Genomic DNA, 22,696 nt, shown 5'->3' with positions numbered 1-22,696 from the left:
AGAAATCCTACTAATCTATTTCCAGGGGGATTAATGCTCCTTATCAAATATAACAAGACTTAAGAGGGGAAAAAACCAGTCTTACTTGCATTAATGCTAGTGTTTTCCCAAGGAAGTCAAATTTCAGCTGTTTCTAGGTGGCAGGGAAATCATTTTCAAAACTAAAATGCAGTAAAATATACAACTCACACAATTTATCTTCACTAGACTACACTATAGTTACCAACAATTCAGTCATCTATATCATTAGTAGATATTCATTACAAAGATTTACAGCATATAAAGGTGGAGGGGGGGACTGAAAAGATATTCAGAAACAGTTTGTCAGCATATTTGGCACCTGCACAGACCAGTAATGGATTTGGCACTTTGGGGAAAAACAAATAAGGCAAAATAATATTGCTGATGTCGAGCTATTCTATTTAGAAGGGGGGCGGGGTGGGGAGTGGGGAGGGACATACAACTCCAGTTAACTTTGCTTTGCAGGCATCATGCCACTTAATCGACTTGCCTATGAACAAGACACCTATCCTTTACAGGTGTTTGGTCGGATTCTCCTTAGCTATGTGTGTGCATTAGAGCACAGAGCAATTATTTCATGCAACGGATTGAGGAAAAGTGAGAAGCCCATCATTATCTATCAAGTATTTCACGTTTCCAGAGCCTCTTAGAATATTGTTAATTATCTCACAAGAAAAAATTTTAAAGTGGAGGGGGGTGGAGAAAATGGCAAAGAAAGGAAAAGAAACGAATGAAAAGGTTAAGCGTGAACTGGTTTTGTGCCTTGACGATGAAAATAAAAACTAGCCATTCGTTACAGTAAATTAACACTATATACAGTCATTTTCACAGGCTTTGTTCCACTAAAATTATTAACATCCCTACCATCCATCCATCCATCCACTCGGGGATAAGAAAGGACGCGCTGGGTGGGTCCGGGTTCTAGAGTCAACATCCTACGGTTAATGGGGAGGCCGAGACTTGGAGGGTCGGAATCGCTGCTGCCTGACAGGACTGCCCAGGTCTCCTAAAGGTGAAGAGTTTCATTACAAGAAAGAGAAGGAGAGGGTGAGAAAAAGACGAGAGGGAGGAGGCTTGTTAGGAGTGTAACTTCACAGAAGAAGAGTTAGGAGGAAAACCAAAAGGTTTACAGCAAAGTTGAAGGTCGGTGTGCTAACTGCAGAAACTGCTGTGCAAAAAAAGGTTAAAATCGCACTCGGAGACCTGTACTTATTCGTCGCAGACGGTATTCGAGGGCCAAGTGAAATGAGGGGGTGCGCGAGGTGGGGCGTGGGGAGGAGGAGCTGGGGAGAGCTGCGAGGGGCTGGCTGGGGGTGGGAGGCGGGAGGGGGCCGGGCCGCGGCGGGGCGCGGGGCCGGGCGGGCAGGGCCGGCCTAGCTGTGCGAGTAGAAGCCGTAGTAGCCGCCTATGTCCTTGGCGCAGTTCTTCTCGCAGTCCCGCTGGGCCAGCACCTCGCTCTTGAGCGGCGACGAGCTCTCGGACACCGGCGTGTCGGCGGGTGAGATCCGCCTCCGCTTGGCCTGCTCGTAAATCCCCGAGTCGCTCGAGTCGATGGACTTGATGGAGGAGGGCGTCTCGATCCAGCTGGAGTCGGACAGGTCCTTGGGCTTGGCGTCCTCGGCGGCGCCGGGCGGCAGCGGCGAGCGCTCGGCGGCCAGGCCCTCGGCCTCCTCGCCCAAATAGGGGTTGGCGCCCGCCATGCGGGCGGCGGCCGCGGCGCTGTTGGGCCAGCAGGGCAGCACCGAGCCCGACTTGGCGCCGCAGTACTGCGGGGGGCTGCGCGCGCCCCAGCCGGACGGGTCGGCGTAGTAGCCGAGCGGACGGCCGGTGCAGCCCGCCGCCTGCAGCGGCAGCGCTTTCACGCCCGCGGCCGCGTACGAGAGCAGCGTGGCCGCGTTGCCCGCGAAGTCCGTGGCTGTGTCGTAGGCCGAAGCGGCGAAGTCCAGCCGGTTGTTGGCCGGTGTCACAAACCAGCGCTGCGGCGACGGCGCGCCCGGGTCCTCGGCCTGCTGCGGCGACAGCAGCCCGTTGGTGTGCGGCACACTGCGGTCCGTGCCCGGCCCGGGGCCCGCGCCCGCACCGGGGTGGAAGCGGGCCTTGGCGTAGTTGCTCACGAACTGGTCCTGCAGGAAAGAACCGGCCATAGCGTAGCGGGCCCCGGGCACAATCTGCGAGCGCGGGGAGTCGTTGGGCGAGGGGGTCAGGCGGTCCATGTCGCAGCCAGTGTAGATCCTGCGAGGGAAGGAGAGAGAGAGAGAACCGAGGGGTGGCCGAGAGGTCCCCTCGGGAGGCAGAAGGGAAGGTCACCTCCACTTGTGGCCCACCCCCACACTGTCCGTCTGTAACTTGCCGTCCAGGATGGAGAGAGACGAAAGGTCACAGACCTGCGTCCTCCCCAAAACAAAATAAATCGTGAAATTGTAGAGGGATCAATGTACTTCTACAGGAACCTAAGCAAAATGCAGACCAAGAGGAAGTCTTCCCTCTCCCTCGCTCTCTCTCACCGACTGCACGGGGGATCAGAGAGCAGAGCACAGCAGGGGATACTCATCCCACTTCTCCAATGTATTTATAAACATGAGGGCAGATTCGCCCAGGGACTACGGTGTTACTTGCCCTGTGGGCCTTTCCTGTGTAGTGAGAGTTACTGCGCAAAATTTCTAAACAAGATATCCATTTCTTCATTCTTTTAAGAACACTTTCTTCCATTTGACACACACTCGGGCTGTCCAGGTAGTAATCATGGAAGCCTGGCCTTCACCAGTCTTCTGAGACTTGAAGACTTGCTGCTGGAAGCCTCTACTGTACTTGCTGTCCATTGTTTCCCCCAGGTGATCCTTTACCCCCCACCTCTACCAATACTAACAAGAATTACTACTTAGAGACAAAGTCATCAATCAATACAATTCTTTTACAGAGAAAAGGTGCACTTTTTTTTTTTTTAAGTAAGCTCTACACCCAAGGTAGGTCTTGAACTCAGGACCCTGAGATCAAGAGTCACATGCTCTACTGACTGAGCCAGCCAGGAGCTCCAAGAAAACGTGTTTTTTACTCTGATCTCTCCCTAGCTTTTGACCTTTATTGGTAAAAAACAAACAAACAAACAAACAAACAACAACAAAAAAAAAACCACAACAACAATAAACACCAAAAAACACCTAAGGGGCAAACTCTTAACAGTGGTTACCGACCTCCTCTAAGCAATCTCCCACTAATAATAGCTAACCGTTACACAACTTGACTATGTGCCAGGCACCATTATCTAGGGCTGTACAGATAGTAATTTAGTTGACCATCACAACAATCCTCCCAGTTAGGTAGCATTATTATCCCACTTTACAGATGAGAAAACTGAGGCAAAGGGAAGTTAAATAATTGCCCACAGACAGAAAGTGTGTTCCTGGGAACCACCTTAGGTAAAATAATGAAAGATTCACTGTAGGCCCTGGGCCTAGAAAATCCCATTAGAATTGAGGGAGAACCAGAGATTGGATCAAGATTGGTAGAAGTGTTTTCTCCTACACATAGACACATGTCTCCCTTTCTATTTAGCTCACACATAAATGTTTTAATCTTTGATCAACACGCTGTTTTGAGAGAGAGCCTCAGTTTTGTCAGACCTTAATCCCTTGGGGAGGAGATTCCCTGGTGAGTGGCCAAGCAATCCTCTAGTCCCCCCTGAACCCTCATTGCTCTCCCTGTTTCTCCAAAAGTGAGCCATGTCCAAAAATTCAACATAAAAGGGGAAAGGGTGGGTGTCATAAGCCATTCTGCTCTCCCCTACCCCCTAAAAACCTGTCCGTTTGTATAGATTAAGACATTTTTATGAAAAATACACAGTTTAAGAATCAAAAGGAAGTGACTTTTCCAACAGAAGTCAGCCAGAGGAGGGCAGATGAGGGTAATGTTGCTGCTGCTCAAGTCCATTCTGCTCGCTCTACAAAATTTCCCTCCTGAAATTTAATCCCAGGTTCAAATAAGAGAAGCAGAGGGAGGCAGGAAGGGAACGTAACCAGCAAGGTGCAAATATCTTCTGTTTACCACCACAATATTTTAAGAAGAAAAAAGCAGCCTGCAAAAGATACAGTTTAGATGCCCATCCAGGTCCCAACCCACATGGGATTACCGAACTGATTTGTGCAAAATAAAATGCTTTGGAACAGATGTTCACAACAGAATTAAAAGCTCAAAATCTACAAGACCCCCTAGTACAGAGACCAATATCTCTGGTCTCCTGGGCCACACACTTTTCACAGTGCCGGGTCCACATTTTTAGGTTGTGAGGACTAGAGTAGCTGAGTTTTTATTCTAGGGAATCATCTTGACAAGGCTTGCTTCCTCAGAACTACTTTTGGGGGAGGCACATGACAGATATAGACAGAAATATCAATGACTCTCCTTTCAATTTGTTATAAAAATACCAGGAGGGAAGTTTGCAATCTACCTGAAGATGGAATAGAAGCAGCCACTTGTCTAATTCTCCACAAATTTCATCTATTGCTGGTCAAAGAGAACTTCAAGTTTGTAGCTCTATCCCAGGCACTTAATGCAAGCCATGAAATTCAAAATTTATGTACCCCTCTCTTTTGTGGCCAGAAAAGAGTGGGGGATTCCTATAATCCAGATTTAGATTTTGATATATATATATATTTTTTTCTATATAACAGTATTTGAACTCTTGGGCACTGTATCTGAACTCTGAGCAAGAATGCAAGAACAAACCCAGAAAGCACTAAGTTTACATCTACCGTTGCCCCCAGAGAACAGCATTTTGATAGAAAAGAAATGGAGATAGGTAAGGGAAGCCTGGAGAAAGGGGTACCAACACATTTAATTAAAACACGCCTAGATGCAAAGGATAAAAGGAAATATTTTTCTTTTGAAGCTTATAAATAACATACAGCAACAGCACCTGGGTCCTTCCCAAAGCCTTAAATAACTGCAACAGTGGCTCTGCTCATGACCTTGCCTATGGTGGGTGCACATTTTTATTCAGTCCATAGTAAACTTGCACAGGAAAAGCTATTACACAAAACTTGAAAACGGGTAAATAAAAGCCACATATGCCAAGGAGACTGTAACAACTGCCAGAGCCACATGCACTTTCCGGCAGGATCGGGCGGTTTCAGACACAGACAATCTGAGCTGAGCACCTGCAGCGCCACATACAGCTCGTGCACCCGGGAACCAGGGCAGCTCCCCCAGCCAGCCAGCCCCAGAGGCCCGCCACCAACTTTGTAACCCATAAGAAAGACAGAAATAAGTGGAGGAAATCTTTGACCAAAACTACAGAAGTACCAAGCCAGAAGGTCAGCAGAGAGAAGGGGAGCCCATGAAAAGGAAAGGGAAAACCTTAAAGACACCTTGTCTTCACACACTCCAGCTTCCAAAAGCCTTGTACACGACCATCCACCTTTGACCTAAAGCCCAATTCCACAACTACTTGAGAAGGAAGGTGCAAGATTACTTACGTGTCATAATTATCCCGAAATCCTTTTGCAAAGGGGTTGTGATCTATTTTCAATTGTGTAATCTGGATAAGACAAAAAAAAAAAAAAAGATGAATAAGATCTCACCTTCTATACAGGTGGATTAGGTGTTTGCAAATAAATCACCACTTTTTTTTACAGGGGCTTAAGGCCTGCAATTTCATTAAGTAGCCAGGTTTCCCTACCCAAAGATTTCGAGGGAATGAATGGAAAGGAGAAAAGAGAGAGCATCATGAAAGTTATGAGGAACATGTTTAAGTTAATGATGCCTAACACTAAAGCTTTGCTTTCAACTAGCTCTCCTATGTGTTCTAAGTCACTTCAAATGCACATTTTAAAAATGCTCGTTATAAAAAGACAAAAATCTTTAAGGGGCACTTGAATTCATCACCAAACGTTGCCTATTTTAAACATTTCACCACATTTTTAAAAGTTGGTCATTTCTAATTCATAACCCCAAGAACTCCCAGCTGCATCTTAAAACCAGCTTTAAATTAAAATAAATGCATATTTTCATTTCTGATACTTTCATTTAAGTTTAAAAAAAAAAAACCCACCATCACTCCTAGCAGTGAAATCAACAGAAGTAAAATAAGTTTTCGTGAACTTACAAATTCTGAAGTTCAAGTGCTAAAAAAAAACTCATTCCAAGGCTTCCGGGAATTTGATTTATTGTACTTTCCAGATATGTGAATGTGTCTGTTCTTTTGCTCCCCCCAAAAGTGATGTTTTTATTTCGGATGCTTTAATTTTTTGTTTAAGATAATGCCAAAGCTTGCCAAGAATAAAATGCAGGGGAAAGTCTGCTTGTTTCCTAAAGGCAAGAAGGACTCGAAAGGAAAAGCGAGAAAGGAAGGAAGGAAGGAAGGAAGGAAGGAAGGAAGGAAGGAAGGAAGGAAAGAAGGAAGGGAGGAGATTTAAACCTGTTCTAGTTTGAGAACTGACTTAAAATTCCCAAGAGAAGAGGCCCTAGAAATCCTGGGCCCCTCAAAGGTGGCCCGTGTGGCCCGCGATGGAGACGAACAAGAAGCGTTTTCCCACCGGCAAGGGATTCAGGGAAGGCGCCCGGCAGGCCCCTAGCCCTCCGCCCTAAAGGCGCCGCGGAGCCAGCTGTTGCTGCTGTTAGCGCGAGCGGGGCACCGCCGGGGACGCGGGCCGCTGCCGGGGGAAGCGGGAGCCGCCCGCCGTGCGCCCAGCCCCCAGGCCTGCTTACATCGGTGTTCTGGTAGGCGGTGACGGCGATGAACTGAGTCTCGGGGAAAGTGAACGTCTGCACGCGGCCGGGCTGGCTGGTGTCTTCCGTGCCGTCCTCGTTCACTTCCACCACATGCAGGCGGGGCTGGTACTTATGCAAGGACTGTAAAACCACCATCTGTCCGGCGGGGAGAAAAGGGAGCGCGGGGCGGTGCGTTAGCGCGGTCAACGTGCACGGGGCTGGGGCCGCGGGCCGCGCGGGGTCTGGCTGGAGCCCGCCGCCCCGGCTACCTGACCGCGGGACTCCCCTGGCTGGTGACTGGCTGGCTGGGGCAAGACCAGCCCTCGTTCCTCCCGGAGCCTAGAGCACCGGAGCACGGGAGGAAAACCGAACCCGACTGCCTGATCCTCGGGTCCTCCCCGATCCGCCTAGCCCTCCTTTTAGGAGGAACAAAGATTTTTGCAACAAGCAGGTCCTGTGGGGGTTCCTTCTCAAAATCAATCAAGTATTTGGACAGTACCAGGGAAGGCCGGGAACTCGGGAATTGGGCAGAGGGCAAGAGCAACTTTATAGGAGGATAGAAATAGAATTTTTAAAAAGGCTTTTTAATGAAGCAAAGAAACATATGCCCAGTTTCTCATGCTGATTTAAACTAATGGACTGAATGTTAGTGAGGGACATGTGTGGGAGAGAAGGAAAGAGAAAGAGAGAGAGAGAAGAGAGGAGCGTTTGAGCCACTGACCTGCCCATTGTTGTTTGAAGCTCCTTTGTTGTTTGTAAGTTTTAATTTTCCAAAAGAGATTTCTTGGCGCATCCAATGAGCCCCCGTGTTGGGGGAATCCGGATGCATATAGACCCGATTTCCTAGAGAAAGAAATACGTTGTTTACATATGCCCGGGGCACTGCCCAGTCCCAACTCCTCACCACGTAGGACGTGCACACACACACACACACACACACACACACCTTATACCACAGTGAGGCCCATTAGCTGGGTTTTTTTTTTTTAGGCCTCGCTTTCTCCTTATTAACTGGAGATGATTAAAATAGCTTTTGCATAATCCTCCCCCTTCTCGCTGCTCAGTCTGTCCCCCTATCCCCCTCGTTTCCTTTTAGAAGTCATTGGCCGATCGTTTTAAAAGTCTCTCGAGCCAGTCCACAAAGGCTTTAATTAATCATTCTCACCTAAATAAGTGTCAGGAAAATGTGTTAATTGGAAGGACTTGCCTTGCACATTGGTGTCCGCTTTGCCGCAAGGAACCCATTTGCCTCCTTGAAACCTCCAGTGATTGGGATCCGCCAAAATCACATCCACAAAAATATTGTAATGAGCCGTGGGATCGAGACCAGAAATGTTAAAACTTAAAAAAGGAAACATGCGCCTATTTAAATTAAGGGGGGGGGGAGAAAACAAGAGAAAAAAAAAAAAACATAAATGTTAAAGATTAAATGCAAGAAGCGCGGCGCCAGATAGCAAAGCAAAACTTGTTCTCCCAGCGTCGATGAGCGAATGTTTGCTGGGTTAGAGAAGGGGCGGTGGGGGAGGAAAACAAGTGGGGCTGAAGTCGGGGAGACCCGCGGGCGAGCTGGCGTGGGGAGTCGGCAGGTGTCACTGCCCAGGTGGAGAGTGAGGTTGGCGACCCGCAACTCTCTACCTGTCCTCGGTTCCGGCCGTTATTGCGTCCCTCCGATTTCCCAGCCGCAGGCCGGGACTCTCCCTCTCTTTCTCCTTTCTCCCGCCCCTGACTGGCTCTCAGACCACCTCTCTAGCGCGGGAATCCCCTTACCAACCTCACCGCGGCGGTTATACCTTCCACCTTCCCTTTTTCCAAAACCAGCCAACTCCAGGGCGCACCAGAGCGCCTTCCACTCCGCTCCCGACCCCAAATCATCGCTACCGGTGCGGTCACAACCCGGCGCACTTGCCCCCCGGGCCGTGCCCGGAACAGCGACTGCCAAGAATGTAGCATTACCTTCCTTGTTTGGTGATGATCATCTCCGTTTGGTGGCGGTGAAATTTCAGCCAGAGGGGCCTGTTGCACAGGTACACCTGAGCTTTGCCGGGTACCAGTCCGGGCTGTGTGGAAGAGAACTGGTAGAAAGGGGCTCCTTGGTAGGAGTGGCTGTACTGCTGTGGGTAGGGGTAGCCGGCCGCGGGGTAGCCCTGCGGTGAGGAGTTGGACAGGAGGCTGTTGTAGGCTCCGTTGGTGATGACCGGGTGGTGGGCCATGTAGCGGCTGGGGCTGCCGATGGAGAAGGCGGGGTGCGCCGGTCCGTGCTGGCCGGGGTACGGGAACATGGCACTGGGAGCAGTGGCCGCAGACTGTGGCTGGCTGGACTGAGAGAGGAGGTAGCGATCTGCAGCAGAGCCATCGAAACTGTGACGAAGCTCAGAGACCCCGTCCAAGACAGGAGAGAGTTTACTTCTCTGGACGTCCCCTGGTGAGTCCTTGGAGTCAGGAAAATTGTCTGTATCTGACTGATTCGTCATCCCCCTGGTAATTTTTTTCAAAGGTGAACTTCTCTCCAGGTTGTCAGTGGTCGAGATAATGGGATGATCGTGCAAGACAAGCTCAGATCCGCCTGAATGTGGGTAGCTGCTGCTCACATTGAGAAATTTCTTGGAGAGCATGATAGAAGGAGAAAGGCAGTGCTCCAGCTGCATAGCTCTAGAACCTGAACACTCGCCCTCCTGTCCCTGGTTTTTAAAGTCCTATTTATCATAAACTAGAAATCCACAGACCCCCTCACTAGACAGAAAGCACTTCAACCAGCAAATGCTTCTCAAAGGTTTGATTTACTTTTTTTTTTCCCTGGGAGAAGAGATTGGCCAATTGACACTATGCAGCAATCAGAAAAGGCTCACTTTTGATCTTGCTGCTTGTGCAGCCGATGAAACGGCTCCTGCCATTGGTTAACTGCTGACAGTAATTTAATTAGATAGACATTAATTAGGATAATCACCTGGCTCCTGGTCGCGACGATCATGGCAAATTGAAGGGGATGATTTTATTGTTGGCTTGGGGGGTGGGGAATGTGTGTTGGCTTTACGTGAGCACTGTTGTGTCACCTTTAAGCTTTGTGACCACTGCTTTAGGAAGATTCAAAGATGTGCAATTTACTAAACATTTTCCTACCTTCCCCCCCCCACCTCCCTCCTTTCAGCTGAGGGGCGGAGGAGGGAATTCGATGATGCTAGGAGACTTTTCGGATCTGAATGAGCCAAATATTCAGTTGAATGTAACGATTTCAAGTGCAAAGTATACAAAGCGCGAGCCGGTGGCCTCTTCTCGCCCTGTAAAAGTTCCAGAGTCTGTCTTTTCCAGTTAATACAGAAGCACATAACACCTGAGCCAGTCCTTTGTGAGAAGGTCCTGCGTGTCCTCGACGAACCGCCCCCCCTCCCGCACACCTTTTTAACTACATACATAAATAAATAAATCACTGCCGCTGAGAGCCACAGCGATGAAAGTGAGGGGGAGGGGGAGAAGTGGGGGCGAAAAGCAGCCACTCACCCACCCATCCACCCACCTCGGGAAGGTTCGGTTTCTTGCTCGAGCACAGAAACAGTGACAATCTATGATCACCTTTTTAAGTTTTGAAATAATCATAAGCTGTCGGGCTGAAGTGCCTTAATGTATTTGCAGTGATGTTTACGAGGTCTTTACTAAATATTTTATCAGCGAGCTTGGTTGCAGATTATCTGAAGAGCATCTAACTGGGGGCAGGCGCCATGCACGCGCGTCCCACTGCACTTCCTTCTCTCTGAGGTACTGGCTTGGCGACAAGGTTCAAAAGCCTCGCCAGGAACAGAGAGGGCCGAGTCCTCGCGCAAATGGGTTCGCTGGAAGCGCTGATCTGGGGAGACAGAGTGGAAGTGGTGTCAACGCAGTGATCGATGCTGAAAACTGGTCGTGTGTGTGTGTGTGTGTGTGTGTGTGTGTGTGTGTGTGTGTGTGTGTGTGCAATGTTTATATAATCTGAAGGGGAGAGGGAAAAAAGAAACATGCCAGTAAGTTTAAAATGAGGAAGAACTTACGGAGGAATAGAGAAAATAACCAATTTAAAAGGATGTTGGCACGAATGAATAGCACGAGGCCCAAAGCGACCCTGGGATGTCGGAAGAAATCTCCCAGCACTGGCTCTCCAGAGGAACCCAGCCCTGCGCCCGGACCAGAGGGCCAAGAGCAGCAGCGGCTTTACCCGGCCCAAGTTGCTTCCCGTGGCCCGACACCCGCCAGCCTGCCCTCCTGAGGCTTTCCACGGGGCGCGGAGCCGCGCGGGAAGAAGGAGGAGGCGCGCGGCGGGAGCTGAGCTCGGCCCCGCGGGCTGGCGGACGGGCGGGCGGGCCCCGCGCCGAGCACCTCTAGGGCTGGCAGCCTGAGCGGCCATCCCCGAGCCCGGCGGCCCACCCGGCTCTGGTGCATTGTCTAACGTCCCCGAGCGGCCTGAGCGTAGGCTGCCCAGCTCCCCGGCGGCCCCGAGGGGGAGCCGCCGCCCGGGAGACGCAGGGGAGCGTGGGGAGAGCCGCGCGTGGCGCGGACGCCGGGGGCGCACACTCTTCCAGTGCCGGAGGCACGGCCCCGGCACCTCCGACCCGTGCAGCCGAAGTCTTCGAGAAGCGCGTCAGCCCTCCTCGGGCCTCGGCACTTCCCTGATGGAGAGCGGCGCTGAGGACACTGGGTGGGTCCCGGGCTTGGGCAGAGAGGGGTTAACCAGACCCGACTTCCGCCTAGGCGGGCGCGATTTTAGAGCGCTGCCTCGGTGGGCCGAGCGGTCAGCGCGGAGCCCAGCCCGAACCCCCGAGGCGGGCTGGGCGCCTTGGCTGCAGAGGGCACCAGCTGTGGCCTCCAGCAGGGCGCCGCGAGCAAGGCCCAGGGCGGACGGCCCTGAGCTGGACAAGTTGATGACCAGATGTCCCAGACTCAAGCCGAGACAGCTTTCTGATAGAAAAATACAGCCAGACCCATTTTTTTTTTTTTTTTTTTTTTTCCTTTCGGAAGCAAATCTCAGCTCCTGGCCATGAAGCTTCATAAACAAGCAGGGCCTTGGTGTTGAGGCATCGGGTTGCGGGGGAGGAGACAGTGGCTATGACACTTTTTGACACTTGGTTTTTCTGTCCTTCCCTTTACCTTCCACCACCATTTCTCCCCGAGGTTTTTGCCCAATTTTGGTTACTCTGGTTTTTCTCATTTCTTCGATCATTAACTTCTTTGTTCCTGAGCGCCTCTCTGTCCACTGCTTCCAAGATTACCCCCCTCCTTTTTCAGTGGGGTACAATGCCTTAAGTATGTAGCAAAAAGGCGAGACTGCACCTGGGCTCCTTTCGAGGCTCATTCCTTTTGGGCTCATTCCCGGCACCCTGACTTGGCTTTTTCTTTTTTAAAGAATGGAGAATGATGAAATGTTAAAGTATAGAAGAGGGATAGAAAAGGGATAAATTCCTCAGTTTTTTTAAGGAACTGGAATAGGAGATTAATGTGCATTCTGACTTTATCAGTACTAAATTCAGTGATTCCTCACTACAGGCTATGCCTTGAACTTACATATGTTCAAAAAGGAAAACTCTAGACTTTCTTCAAAATCAGCACAGCACACCTGCTCTTGAGCCATACTTGTGTGCACCAAGTATGTGCAGACTTGAAAGTGCATACGAACCATGCCAGGATTCTTGATTCAGGTCTGTATATATAATGTATATTCTGTATATATAATGAGCTCCCAGAAGACCCAGGGGCTCCTGGTCCAGGAAAATCACTGAATTGTTGAGGCTGGAGCTTCCAATGTCCCCATGTCAGTCTGAGGAAAACAGGGACAGCTCAATGCTAGAGGCAAGTAGTTTGGGTTCTTGTGCTGCTTTAACACTGCATAATAGATGGGTAAAGATGCTCACATAAGCACACACACACACACCTTATTGAGCCTGTGATTAAATAAGTCATTTCAATGCCTAACTGGACCTGAGCCACCAGGCTGCTGCTGAAATAGCTGCACATTCCAGGACAAAAGTGTTCATTGAGACTCAGGGCATCCTCATTTCAATCCATTTCAAATCTCAAAAGAAAATGCAGGGTTTTGCTAGGAGGGATCTGATAAGGTTTTGAAATTGGGAATGTCTCTAACATGAACCAAGTAGGAGAAAGTGGTACTGGCCGTGGGAAGTCCAAGGTGAGGTGATCAAATGAGAGCAAAAGGCAGGCACTGTGTAAACCTTCTCAGGAGACATTTTCAGGAGAGTAAAATGAAAAACAAACAAAAAACTATTTTCAAATGGAATGTTGAGAATAGCCCTTGAATTATTGAGGCCTTCTTCTAGGGGCATACATACTGTATGAAAAAAAAAAATCCTGACTAGCTCTAATGAACAGTATCTGCGAAACAAATCATAGATAGAACCCTATTTATGTAAAGGGAAAAACCATGTATCCAAAAAGTCTGCACACAAGATTAAATTAGGCAAAAGGAAAACTTCTGCTAACTTCCACTTATATTTTAATTGTAAATGGTTAGCTGTTGTAATTTCAACAATTAAATTATTAATACATGTTACATGTCCTACATAAAACATACTATATGTAAAAGAAAAAGCCACAGGACAAGCAAATGCTCAGAATACCTCTTATTCCACCAAAAAAGTCTATGAAACACAGTGGGAATTTAAGCCATTTCTACTTTTAGTTTCTGGTAACTGTTCATTAGGCAACCAATAAGAGCCTAGAATTGTTCAAGTAGGACAGTAATGTGGTGTACCACGTCATTCCTACCACTTCTAGTAGAGGTTAAGTCTAAATTCCAAGCCCCCAAGTAAAACCCTCTTTTTAATGAAGCCTCAGAAACAAACATTTTTACCAATTTTCACAAAGGGTACAGACAAGAATGAAATCTGTCTCCATATGTTTTCCCATACTCTTTGGTGTACCCAGTATGGTGCTGTGCCATGAGGATTAATGGGGCAGTTATTTATGTAAATTAGGTTAGAAACAGGTTGAGGGGTAAGGTCATCTATAAAACCTGCCATTAGTCAAATTTTTGTCTTTATCAGAAAACTGAGTATTTTTAATTCGGAAAAGATGAGAGAAAGCAGAATTATTTATGTGTTCATATTAAACTCACGTTATGGTGACTTTTCTCATTTTGCTTTCAAGATTATATACCTTCTATTGCTGTCTTAGCTAAAAGTCTAATGGGAGTCGCAGCCGGCCACTCCCAGATAATCTCAACACTGTTGGTAGAATGTACTCTTTAAGAAAATGAAAAAGTCTAAATTAACACTGTCACCTTTTTCTTCTTAAATGTACTCCTCTGGAACCCTGAAAAGTATAATACATTAAGAAACTGAATATACAATATTAATTTGTGACAGATACTTCAAATAAAATATGTCAACATTTTTTTCTGGGTTACTCACTAATGGGGCAGCAACTCCTTAATGGCAATCATTTTACATTTGTCAAGTTTTGTTATCACATTGATGTTTTATGTATTATAAAATCTTAAATTGCAAAGAGAAACATATCTTTGTGTGAGATTTCTAGAGCACTGTCAAATGTTACTCTGTCAATTCCACCCAGTGCCAAAAAACCTCAGGAGACATAGATTGTAAATGTATTTTATTTTGTAAGCAACAATCAAAATATATTTGTGTTACTGTTTTCTTCAAATATTAAATGGGATCTTAACAAAATTTGTCCACTTTGATGTATTCTTATACAACTTTGGAATCTGCAAAGACCCTGACTAAAGAAACAGAAGTAATTGCACAACTGAGACTGAAGGTGTTACAGTGCTGCAAATGATGCCAGATGTCTTACATTGAACCAAACACACCTTCAGAGGTCCCTTGATTTTGAGCATTAGGAACAATAGAGGAATATACGCTGAAAAGTATCACTAATAGCCTTTTGCATTGTTTTATTTAAATACGACAGTATCCAACATAGCTGCTAAACACTGGACGATATTTGAAGTCATAAGTACATCCACATGTTCCTCCAAATGACGTTTGGGGTCCTAAATAAAAAAAAAATGGGGAAAGAAAAAGAAAAAAGAACGATGTTACTGATAGAACAGTTACTTAAAGTAGCTGATGAAACTGGTAAAGAAAGCCAAACCTAAATTTATATATATATGTACAATTTAACTTTCCTAATATATCGCTACATTCTTAGGATTTCTAAATTAATTAAAAAATTAAGTACCTGATAAAATAATAAAATTTACCACGAAAGACTGATTTACACAATCAATGCTATGACTCTGTACCAGAAATTACAAAGAGTAACAAGGAATTCTATAAAGCTGCAGCATCTGATTTTTTAAAAAACAAAGTTTAAGCATTTATATGTGTGCACAAGCCCAAGTATGTGTGCGTATTTTGTGTCTTTCATATTTATTGACCGAGTGGGCTCTTTACTCAAAGCAGACATACCAATAGGTAAGAGTTGAATGTGAATTCTCATTACTTCCTCTGTAATTTTAATTTAAATTTAATTCATGTATAATTTTTAGTATTTCAGGAAAGGTGCTTTAAATGATTCAGGAAATATTCTTGGATCAAAAGTCAATGTTAGTTTAAACATTTAAATACAATTTGGATCAATTCTACATTGTTAAGAATATATATTTCTTATTTTGAAAGAAAAACTATCATAGTAAAGTATATAGGTATAGTCTTTTAACTGAAACCTAATTAAATCCATATATAAAATGTCTTAGTTAAAAATGAGGCTTAAAATAACATTATAATAAATGAAGTCAAATTAAAATGCTTAATTTATATTCATGTCTAAGGCTGAGCTGAATGAAATCTATCAGCTAAATATGAAAGCTTTAAAATAATATATATGTGTGTGTGTGTATATACATATATATATATTGCACACATTAAAAAAACTCTCAATTAAAGCATTATTTTCGTTTGGGTATTGCTAAAATACCCAAGACTCCTAACTTTAAACAAATGTTCATCACTGGAATTATTTCTTGGCTGTTCTTTCCTAAATTACAATTTCAATATATGCTTGATTTCCTTAAACAACCCAGGGATGCAACATGATACAAATAATTTTAAGTAACTAGACCACATATTAACTTTTCTTTATTTCAGAAATACACCTTAGGACATTTTAGTGAAAGTGACTTTTTGAAAGCCCGGGAGGAGAAAAAGATAGTGATCTGATTCCATTCTAGACAGGTTTGCTTTTGCCATGCGATAGGTTAAACCAGTGAAATACTGTATTTTGAAAAATGATTCTGATCATTATTCAACTTTGCCCATTACATATTTTTCAGCTTTGCCTTTAATTTAGACCTTTTACTTGTTGCTAACTGTTACCACAATCTACATCGTAGCTTCAGATTCATTTAGTCAAAAAATCCTAAATTCTCTAAAGTGTAAGGCTCCAAGCTGGTGATCTAATAATAAATATGAGACTACAATAAATAGTGGGAAAAGACAACGAGAGTAACTGTATCACACAGGATGCGAGATTAAGATGAACTATACTTCATTTTGTTTTGGGAGAGTTCTTGTTGTTTTTAAATTATAATATTCAGACTGCAGTTGAGATTTAATTTCCCTGATTATGATATTTAAGTCAGACCTTTGCCCCTCCTGCTTTGTTGGAGTAACTGGTTTTGTAGTGAATTGGTAACACACTTCCCTCAGTTATCTACATTACTTCTTGTGGCAGCTGGGTGATTCTTAGAGATTTCCCATCCAAGAATGGTCCTGGCCCAAACCTACATAGCTTGTGAGATGTGATGGGATCAGAGCATATGGTAGGATGGCTGAAAGCAAAGACAGCTTAGTGTCTTGCATCTGAAATATCAAGATTCTGCCAACATCAGCAATATGATAACCATGTTCCATGAAATGAAAAAAAATGTAATCAACATTCTTTAAAAAACAGTTTAATTAATCTGTAGATTCTTTTAATTGGTTGGTGTGTTCCCCCAACCCTCAGAAACTAGGAACTAAAATATAGATTTCATCTTGGAAAAGTGAAAGAGCAAATACTTAAAACCCTTCTTCACTCACTATACTCCAATGGGGCTCTAAGCCTTCTCAGGAACATTACCTACATATTGAAGCCTAGAAATTGACAAACTGTATCACTTAAAAAACGGTTACATATGAAATAAATCTACCATTCTATTATTCACTGATGATGTTATTTCCAGTAAAAATAATACTTGAAAAATTAATATAACTCAGGACCTAAGTTTCCTAATTTATTTCTAGTAAATTATTTTCACTAAAGATAGTATCTCACAGGTATATTTGTGACTTCACTATATATGGCAAAGAGAATTTGATATCAAGTAATTCAGTGACCTTTAAAATTAGCATCGTATTTACATGACAGAAGAAAAATGTAGAGTGAACAGACAGGAAAAAAAATCATGCAGGCCCTAAAACAGTTTTAACTCTACAAGAGCATGTTATTATGCGACTGCATAACCTATTACGGTATACCTCACCTGCTTGCCAACATTCTTTATTGCCAGCTGTTCAGGTGTCATCTTATCTTCTTCTTCTACAGCCTGTGAATGAAACACAAAGGACAGAGTTTCAAATTCTAAATTTACTTTTCCCACTGTAGAATATTCAAAGACAATGGTGACCATAATTTTCATTCACAGAATCTTTGATTCAAGTGACTTATTAAACAAAAACGTGATTTTGCTACCCTTTAGAATAACCTTCAATTGTAGTAAAAACGACTACCACCATCATTTTGAAAACAGACTTAAGAAATATGTAAAAGACACTGAATATGTTAAACTGGACCACCAAATGATAGTATTAACTCTCTGGAAGCTGTTACAGAATTCTTTGAGGGATGGCTAAACCAGAGGACAGAAGCCCCCGAGGCAGCTGTTTATGGCACCATGATGGCTAACTAGTCCTATTCTGTCTTCTTTCCCTTTTCCTACTCCCGTCACACCTCTGCCCCAACTTCCCATTTCTTTGCCTCCTTTTTCTTGTCAACTGAATCTTTATATACCCAGTATCTATTTAACTACCAGTATCTCTTCAGATCAAAGGAGCTGCTGGCTTTTTTTAAATGTTTATTTATTTATTTATTTTAGAGAGAGAGAGAGAGAGAGAGAGAGAGAGAGAGAGAGTCAGAGAGAGAGGAGACACAGAACGTGAGAGAGAGAGGGGCAGAGAGAGAGGAAGACACAGAATCCGAAGCAGGCTCTAGGCTCTGAGCTGTCAGCACAGAGCCCGATGTGGGGCTTGAACTCATGAACAGTGAGATCATGACCTGAACTGAAGTCGGATGCTCAACTGACTGAGTCATCCAGACGCCCCAAGGAGCTGCTCACTTTTGATCCACTTAACAAATCATATAGTTTTCTCCCTTCACAACTCTACACATTTAAAATCTCTAAAAGTAGTACATGTATTCAGAAAAAAAATCTCACTTCTCCATGACTGATCTTTAGTAATCATGAAGAAACAGAGTTATGTGAAGTTTTCAGCATGAAAAACGTACTTGAATTAAAATCCAAATCAAGTAAAAATGAAATCAACCAAAATATACATAAACCATTTTCTAGTATTATCAGTTAGCTACAGACACTTAGGTGCATGACCACAAATTTTCTAGCAAGTAATTATGAAAAATTACAGAATTCAGATTAGCTACCATCACTGTCACCCTCTCTCAACAATAGCACCACCATAAAACCTCTTTATTGAGAAGGAACCTCCTTAAGAGTTTGGGTATGTTTCTGTCTGAAGCCAGGACTCTATATCAGGTGAACTCCTTGTCTTTAGTGCCTGATAAACGGAAAACAAAGAAAACTGAAGGGTCGCCAACCTTAAGAAATAACACCACAGCACTTACCACAAAGATGGTTACAAAAGAGGGTGAGATGGTGGGGGTAGAAAGCAGGAAACCAAAATCCCAGTGAGGGTTAGATTTGGATACTCTAAACTTAATAATCTTGCAGCTGCCAAATTTCTTCATGTGTGAACAATGAACATGTAGGAAATGCAATCATCAGACATTTCCCATAAACTGGGAAGTTTGGCTGCATTTCACACCTTCTTAATAGTTTTGTAAACAGAGAACTTGAAAATGAGCAAAGATGGCAAGTGTCTAATTTTATAAATGGACAAACTATCTAGAGAATTTTCCCCAGTAGAACCTGCCTAAAGAGAAAAGATGGTGAATAAGTACTGTATCTAGTGATTATTAGAGGATACTTATTTACAACACATTATCAAGAAAATACATTTATGACTCATAAAACTGAAAGAAGGAAAAATAAAAGTTAATAACACTCCAAATCTAGAATTCCCTAGATAGAGAGTATGTTCATTTTCAGAGTCAGATGTCACTCCTATTATTCTCAGCTAGTTAAAAAAGTATTACCTAAGTGGGAAATTGCTTCCCCACTATCCCAATGATTTACATATATAGAAACAAAGACAACACATAAAAAAGTTTCTTTTCCTCAATTACTTTGACAAATCCTGACACTATACCTTACCTACTTGAAAACATTATTGATGAATGGAACAATTCACTTAAGTTGTATTCTGCATTCATTCAGTGTTAGCTGCTCCATGCACATGTCGAAAACAGTACAGTATTGGAAGGAGGTAAGAGTTTTGGAATTTGGCTCAAAATACCAGTCAATGTACAAAATAGTTATTACAAAGTATTATGGAGTATCACAAATATCAAAGATGGCGGGTACGCAAAGATGAAAGTCAAAAAGCATTTTTTCACTTTTTCTCTTCACTGGTCCTTTTCTAAAAAGGTTAAACAGAACATAAAAAGTTCTAACTTAATTTTTAAAATCTTTTACATCATTTAACCACTTTACCAATTAGTTTTTCCATTTCCAATAATTAAAAGAGAGAGTTCACAAACTCTTTGAGAAGTGCAGATGGTAAAAAGTACTCCCAGCCATAGATGCCATCTGGAAAATGAGGAGCAGCTGTAGATTTAGGCATATACTAAGGTTGCAAACCCCCATGACAAAGAATAAGCACATCTCTTTCATTCTAAGATACACCAGATCAGACCAGATCATCACATCAAAACCTTGAATGTTTTCTCCACTTACCTAAGTTACCTAGATCTCTTCTGCCATCTGGGCATGACCAGTTTGTCTTCATTCATAGTTCTAATCTGGCTAGTCACCAGGAAAAATTAAGAAATGGTAGCAGCAGAAACAAATGAAATTCAGGCACAGGCAGTGTCCTCACTAGGGGAACTTCTGTGTTTATGGCAACTTCTGTGATTTGGCATCAAATTTTGCTTTTGCATTCATGCTCTTCGGTTTACTCAACCAACAAAAAAGCACTGAAAATGTTTGTGGCTATTCACACTAGAAACGTTTTTAACAGTTTATCAACAAAGACCCCCAGATGGCTATCCCATCATGCACGGTCTGCACAGTTCTAAGAAATTCCTAGAATTTGGTCTGTTATGTTATCATAATCCCCTCAGACGTACCCCCATGTTAAACAGGCTTTTACTAAACCCATTAACTTCATTCTCCTTTTTCTGGTAATGGTCAAATTTCTTAAATGGAAAACAGGTATCTCAGATTCTACCATTTTATTTACCCTTTAAAAAATATGGACTGGATCTTTTGCACTTCATTTACACTCTTAAGGATCTCCATCAGGTAAAATCCAATGAACTCAGTTTTCTTGAACTTTCTGAACGCCTTAAAGAGCTTCTTCAATCGCTATTTTCTCTTCTAACCCTTTAACCTCTGTGTTTTTATAACACCATGTCTCCTATTCCACTCCATACTTCTCTGGTCCTTGGGCTTCTTTTCTTCCCTTTGAAATACTAACTTTCTTTACTCTATAACATGCCCTGATCCCATTTAATAAGCACGTGCTTTCTAAAATCACATAGATGGTAATTTTTTTCACCATCAATCTCTGCATAACTGCTAGTGAATTTCAAGGTATTGTCTTTTCCTTCTTTCTTGATTTTATATGAAGTTAATGTATTGACTATATAACTGAAAATCACATTACTGGGTTAAGGGTAAAGAACAAGTTTAAAGAAATGGCTTTTATAAAGCATACTTGAGAAAGCAAAATTAGCACACATGAAACAATTAGAAATTTGAGACAGGAGAAGAGGTGTGAGTTTGGAGAACATAAAATTGGTTTTCCTACAACTATCAGTAATTACATATTACCAGACACTTGCTTTTACAAATACTGATTTACTGACTCTGTAAAACATCCCAGTGAAGTAAGTTAATATACATTTTATATGTAAAGGAATTAGGCACTATCTCCTTGGGAGAACCATATGTTAATTCCAGCAATACTCCTATTATATAAAAAAAAAAATGTATTTCTAACTCTCCTTTTGAAATAGCTTGTAACACTTTAGGTACATTCTATGCATGTCCTCGACAGCAGAATTTTCATTTACATATTCAATAATCACTACTAAGTACTCCCTCTGAATAAGATAGTTCTCTCTTCAAGGAGCTCACATTTGGGCTTTACTTGCCTGGAAATCTCAAACTGCAATGCAGTATGAAATATACAAAAATGGAATGTGCACAAAGAACAATGGGGCCACATATAGAATATAGCCAATAAGCAATGCAACTGTGACTTCAACAGTACTATCTATCTCCAAAGACCTTGAAGCAATATTCATGACAATTCAGGAAATAATTACTTTATAATGACATATCCTGGATAGTAATAAAGCCACACCCATGATTTAATAAGCAGCCTGAACAGCATAAGTTCTAAAAATCTTACCGGGAATCCAATTTAAAAGTGTAACTACATGAAATAGGGATATACAATAAACATCATAGGTGTATGCGTATACACCCATAACAGAAATAATATAGTTCAGCTTGTTGAAAAATTTCTATGACAGAATCTACTAGATGCCTACCCAACATGTATCCTCCCTTTCTTCTTTTGTAATACCACCCTAATTTCCTTAAAGACAGTGCTGCTCCCAGGTAAAAGACCACACTATATATATAGCCTTTCTCAAAGTAAGATGTGTCCACTTGAGTTCTACCAACGAGACTATAATCAGAAGTGCTGTTGGGTAGGGTTTACGAAAAGGACTGTGAAACGGAGCAGATTTAGCTGGGGCGCATCCCTCCCTTTTGCCCCTCCTTTTTAACCAGTTACTGGGAACTCAGATGGGATGGCTAAAGCTCTAGCAATCACCCTGACTCATGAGGATATCTAAAGGATGGAAGCCAATATGAGGAAAGCGGAGCAAAATATAGAAGGAATCTGGGTTCATGAAGACTTCAAAGTGTCATACTGGCCTTGACTTGCAAGACACCTACCTTTCTTTCTTTTTCTTTTTCTTTTTTATTAAGAGACCTACATTTCTATTTTGTTGAAACCATTGCTACTTTGAGCTAACACAATCTTAGATATAAGCAACATCTGGTTAATGCAAAAACTGAAAATAATTCAGGATTTACAGGAAGTATATCATTCCTCTACTTTCCACCTTTGAGGTGACACTGTTCATAACATAATTATATGTTGAGATAAATGTGAAATAGGTATCTTTGAAAAAGAAAAGGAAGGTAACATAGTAGGAACTTTTCAAATTGTTACACAATTCAATTTCTACACATAATAGCTGGTTGTAAATTCTTCTATAAGTCGGTACTTGTAGAATTTATTCTTCAAAATAAACCTTAAAAGAGAACATGTTACTTTTAAGAGATATACGCATTTATAATTGAAACATAGCCCCTTTGCAAAGTTCTGTAACTCTTTACTTACCCACTAGTGATGCATTTTCCCAAATCATTTCTTAAATTTGAAAATAAAATTTTTCTTTGACTACTTAATAAGGTTGAACTTGTCTTTTCATGTTTATATGCCATTTGTCTTCAGTGAGTTTTCCAGCTGTTTTGTCCAAAATTATTGTTTTTTAAAACTACGTTATAGGGATTCTTGTGGATACTATACATTTTTTTGGATGCTAGTCTTTTCTG

General features: G+C 43.1%; 2 protein-coding genes across 4 annotated transcripts in view; both read right to left on the bottom strand.

Annotated features, from left to right (window-relative positions):
- Positions 1 to 1,375: 1,375 nt before the first annotated feature.
- On the bottom strand, positions 1,376 to 9,371 carry TBR1 (T-box brain transcription factor 1). The gene is made up of 6 exons (XM_042997240.1): positions 8,680 to 9,371; positions 7,934 to 8,088; positions 7,448 to 7,569; positions 6,724 to 6,882; positions 5,493 to 5,554; positions 1,376 to 2,253 (listed from the first exon to the last, which is right to left on the bottom strand). Exons 1-6 carry the CDS (start codon positions 9,369 to 9,371, stop codon positions 1,395 to 1,397), a joined length of 2,049 nt encoding a protein of 682 aa, XP_042853174.1. The 3' UTR covers positions 1,376 to 1,394.
- Positions 9,372 to 14,299: 4,928 nt separating this feature from the next.
- PSMD14 (proteasome 26S subunit, non-ATPase 14) overlaps positions 14,300 to 22,696 on the bottom strand; it is a 98,176-nt gene continuing 89,779 nt past the window's right edge. For all 3 annotated transcript variants that reach the window (XM_042994569.1, XM_042994567.1, XM_042994568.1), the window contains 2 exons: positions 17,189 to 17,251; positions 14,300 to 14,716 (listed from right to left, as the gene is read on the bottom strand). In XM_042994569.1, coding sequence (XP_042850503.1) covers positions 14,618 to 14,716; positions 17,189 to 17,251 — 162 coding nt within the window. In that variant the 3' untranslated portion in view covers positions 14,300 to 14,617. The remainder of the gene's footprint in view (positions 14,717 to 17,188; positions 17,252 to 22,696) is intronic.

This window comes from Panthera tigris, chromosome C1 (genome assembly GCF_018350195.1).
Source record: "Panthera tigris isolate Pti1 chromosome C1, P.tigris_Pti1_mat1.1, whole genome shotgun sequence".
Classification (NCBI taxonomy): domain Eukaryota; kingdom Metazoa; phylum Chordata; class Mammalia; order Carnivora; family Felidae; genus Panthera; species Panthera tigris.
Note: the sequence above shows the minus strand (reverse complement) of the source record. Positions and strands in the feature narration are given on the sequence as shown.

Coding starts and splice junctions, on each gene's coding strand:
- TBR1 (XM_042997240.1), bottom strand. CDS start 9,371: ATGCAGCTGGAGCACTGCCTTTCTCCTTCTATCATGCTCTCCAAGAAA. Junction 7,570..7,933: donor AGCGGACACCAATGTGCAAG/GCAAGTCCTTCC, acceptor TTCTTTCTCTAG/GAAATCGGGTCTATATGCAT. Junction 6,883..7,447: donor CTTCAAACAACAATGGGCAG/GTCAGTGGCTCA, acceptor CCCGCCGGACAG/ATGGTGGTTTTACAGTCCTT.